The 3272-nt window shown below is 31.3% G+C and overlaps 1 protein-coding gene across 1 annotated transcript; it reads right to left on the bottom strand.

Annotated features, from left to right (window-relative positions):
* Positions 1-300: 300 nt before the first annotated feature.
* LOC134234795 (ficolin-1-like) lies at positions 301-2912 on the bottom strand. The gene is made up of 4 exons (XM_062716839.1): positions 2618-2912; positions 1159-1304; positions 907-1003; positions 301-320 (listed from the first exon to the last, which is right to left on the bottom strand). Exons 1-4 carry the CDS (start codon positions 2910-2912, stop codon positions 301-303), a joined length of 558 nt encoding a protein of 185 aa, XP_062572823.1.
* Positions 2913-3272: the final 360 nt, after the last annotated feature.

The raw sequence follows: 3272 nt of genomic DNA, 5'->3' as shown, positions 1-3272 counted from the left end.
CAAATTCAACGTCTGCTGAATTACTAAATCTTATCTGCAAATTATATTCTGAAATATAAATTATGTTTAATAAGTGTGAAATCAAAAATATATACAATATTTCTATAAAAGACACCCGTATCTCTCTCTTTTTTAAAACACTTTTAAAACTGAGAAGTATAATAATGTAAATTAATGTTATTTAAATAAGACTTTTAGATCCTTATGTGAATGCACTTACTTAAAGTCCCCGTAGCAGGTCCTGCAAGAAAGAGTTGATATTTTCCTGCTTCATCGGAGACAGAGAATCCTCCGTACATTTCATACAGCGTTGTGCCATTCTGAAGAGTGATGGACACATAAAGAGATGGTGTGTTTTCTTTTGTAAGTTGATGGATTACATCATTTCCTGCATAAAAATATATTGAAATCAGCAGAAAAGTGCAAAATCGATTGTGAATGAGCCGCTGGGACCTTTGAAAACTACTTCGCCATATCCGTAATTCCTTATACAGTTGTAAGCGTATAAGAATTTTGCTTTTTATTTATTAAGCTGAGGATCCAAAATGACTCGCTATATCCGTAAAATTGCAATGTCTTAGTTTTTACAAAACGAGTTTTACTGTAATTATATATAAAAAAAAAATATGTATCGGGCGTAATTGAAAATTCAATTATTTTTTTAGCTGTAAACAGTAATGCTACATTTGGTCTGATCAAATTATGTCACTTAGGGATTTTCTTTTCTTTTTTTTTCTATTTTTTTGAGATTTCAATTTAACAGGTTATGTGAAAATTGTAGAACACACATTACCAAGTCTTAATTTCATATCTTTATTACGTTTAATTATTTACCTGCCACCATTTTTTTTAAATTCAAACTTTGGAAGAATAAAAAGTTCCTATTTGGAAGCGATTTACACTTACCAACCCAGACATTCTGTTCCGGTGAACCAAAACCATTTTTGTATTCCGTCCAGTTTCTGTTAAAGCTCAGAGTTCCGTCAACGCGTTTCTGAATGGCCTTTGAAAATAAAAATTCAGAACAATTCAAGTTCATTTATTGCTTCGAACAATCATGGGAACCATATGTTATGATATAAACTACAATACAAACCTTAAAACCAACAAAAAAGTGTGTTATATTAAGTACTTTTAATTCTAAAATAAGTTACATACCGTCCATCCCCCACCCATGGTCGCCATGTCGCAATAGACACTTATTGGAATGGTTAAGGTATTGTAGGGGTATATATCATACACCCCTGTAGTAGTTTGACCATTCTCGTGAAGATCCTTACAATCTTTGGGCATTGCAGAAAAATCTAAATCAGAAAAATACAGAAATCACTATAAAAACTAATACCAAAATCATAACATATACACAAGTAGGGATAGTATACCTTAAAGCTGCATTATATACTAAGGTCAATTATCAAAACTACAATGTAATCTACATTAACAATGAATATTATGTTAAGCTGTTCCTCATTTTCTAACTTCATTTTCTGTTTTTCTTTTATTTGCTACAAATCTCTGACGTATGACATAATTAAAAGTATTTAAAATAAAATCAAATTAGTTTTATTACTCAGTTGATTAAAAGAAATGCTATAGAGAAATGCATTTGTGGATCTGATGATAAATTCATTTGAAATCTGAAACAGATATTTTTAAATCTAGTAAATAGATGATGTATATTTTGTGAATGTATGTGAAATTGAACATTTCATAAATTCTAAGGTTGACACAAATATCAAGTTTTCCAACACAATCTATCGTATCAAATTAAGACTGACGTCTTTTATATATTGTAAGGCCTTTATTTTGACAATGACATGCCCTCGAAGAACCTTTCGTTTTCCAGATCTGGACAGGGAACACACGGTAGATGTGACCGATTGACAGAGGATGTTTACTCCTCAATGGTGCAGGATTTACATCTCAGCTTTGGGGACTGCTTAAAGTGAGCTTTTTTGGATTATTCAATTAATTGAAAGCTATAATTTCTTTTTCTAATGGTTTGGTAACAAAGCTTAAGTGAATACTTAGTATTATTATTAAATACTGAAAAATCATATATTTTTGAGGAGTCAATTCTTCGTGGTTTAAGAAAAATATGTTGGTTCATGGGGACTTGACCGATCGACAGAGGATATTAACTCCTCCGTGGCAGAGGATTCGCATCTCAGCTTTCAAGACTTACGTCAAAAACGTATCAATCCGCCTAACGTTACAATTAAATTCTATACAAATAAAAGTCGTTTTGTTAGAATAATCATCTTTTTTCTTACATCAAATGAATGAGAAATTAAATTATAGGCAATGAATTCAATAGCTACCCATTTTATACGGTATAAACTGGGTTGGAACAGTTTACGCTTTTATTATAAACCACTTCGCGGTTTATAAAGTGTAAACTGCCCCAACCTAGTTTATTTCCTATAAAAGGGATGGCTATTAAAATCATTGCTTAAATTAATCGTAGATAAATTATATTTAAAAAATCAGCAAAAATTGTTAGAGTCATTTATGTTGAAAATGACATTGTTAATTCTCAGAGTAAAGATCGTGTCTCCCCATAAGGGATTATAAAAAAAAGAAGAAAACGGAAAGAAAAAATAACAAATATACATACAGTTATCCGAGTAGTATCTCCAACCGGCCTCATCAGACATCCCAGACGTTACATGTAATCTTTTCTTGTGGGTACGACATTTCTTCAACTGAGAGTTGAAACCAAAGAAGACACACTCCCTTTTACACAGCATGGCACATCTGGCTATTGTATGAGAATAATGTTCTCCTAATAGTCCATAATTTGATTTCTTATCATTAAATTCAAGTTTCGCGGTAAATTCTTTTAAAGTTTCGGTAGCATTTGATAAAGCTATAAAGCCAATAATGAAAGAGGTGATCCATTGATTGCTCATTTTCCTTTTACTTTGATAAGAAGACAACTGCGTACTCGTGAATCAGTGAAAGTCTACCAAGTGGTCTTTCAACAGCCAAATATATATTTTTCGTACCCTAATCAATGCCTGAAAAGTGATTGGCTACCTGTTACGCACTCTATATCTTACTGTTGTTTAAGTATCGATTTTTTAAATTAATATGAATTGTCATAAATATTATTTTGAATTTGCAATTCAATGTATAAAATGAAAAGTAGGCTGTGTTTTCACCTACTTAATGACTGTTCTGATGTGGAAGTTGATTTTCAGTGAACGAAACTCGTAATTGTTTTGTACACCATTGTTTTAATAAAAATTACTTTTAGATTGTACTCTCAC

This window comes from Saccostrea cucullata, unplaced genomic scaffold (genome assembly GCF_032062105.1).
Source record: "Saccostrea cucullata isolate Sc308-1 unplaced genomic scaffold, CSIRO_AGI_Scuc_v1 ctg3741, whole genome shotgun sequence".
Classification (NCBI taxonomy): domain Eukaryota; kingdom Metazoa; phylum Mollusca; class Bivalvia; order Ostreida; family Ostreidae; genus Saccostrea; species Saccostrea cuccullata.
The sequence above is the reverse complement of the archived record's forward strand: the minus strand, read 5'-3'. Positions and strand labels throughout refer to the sequence as shown.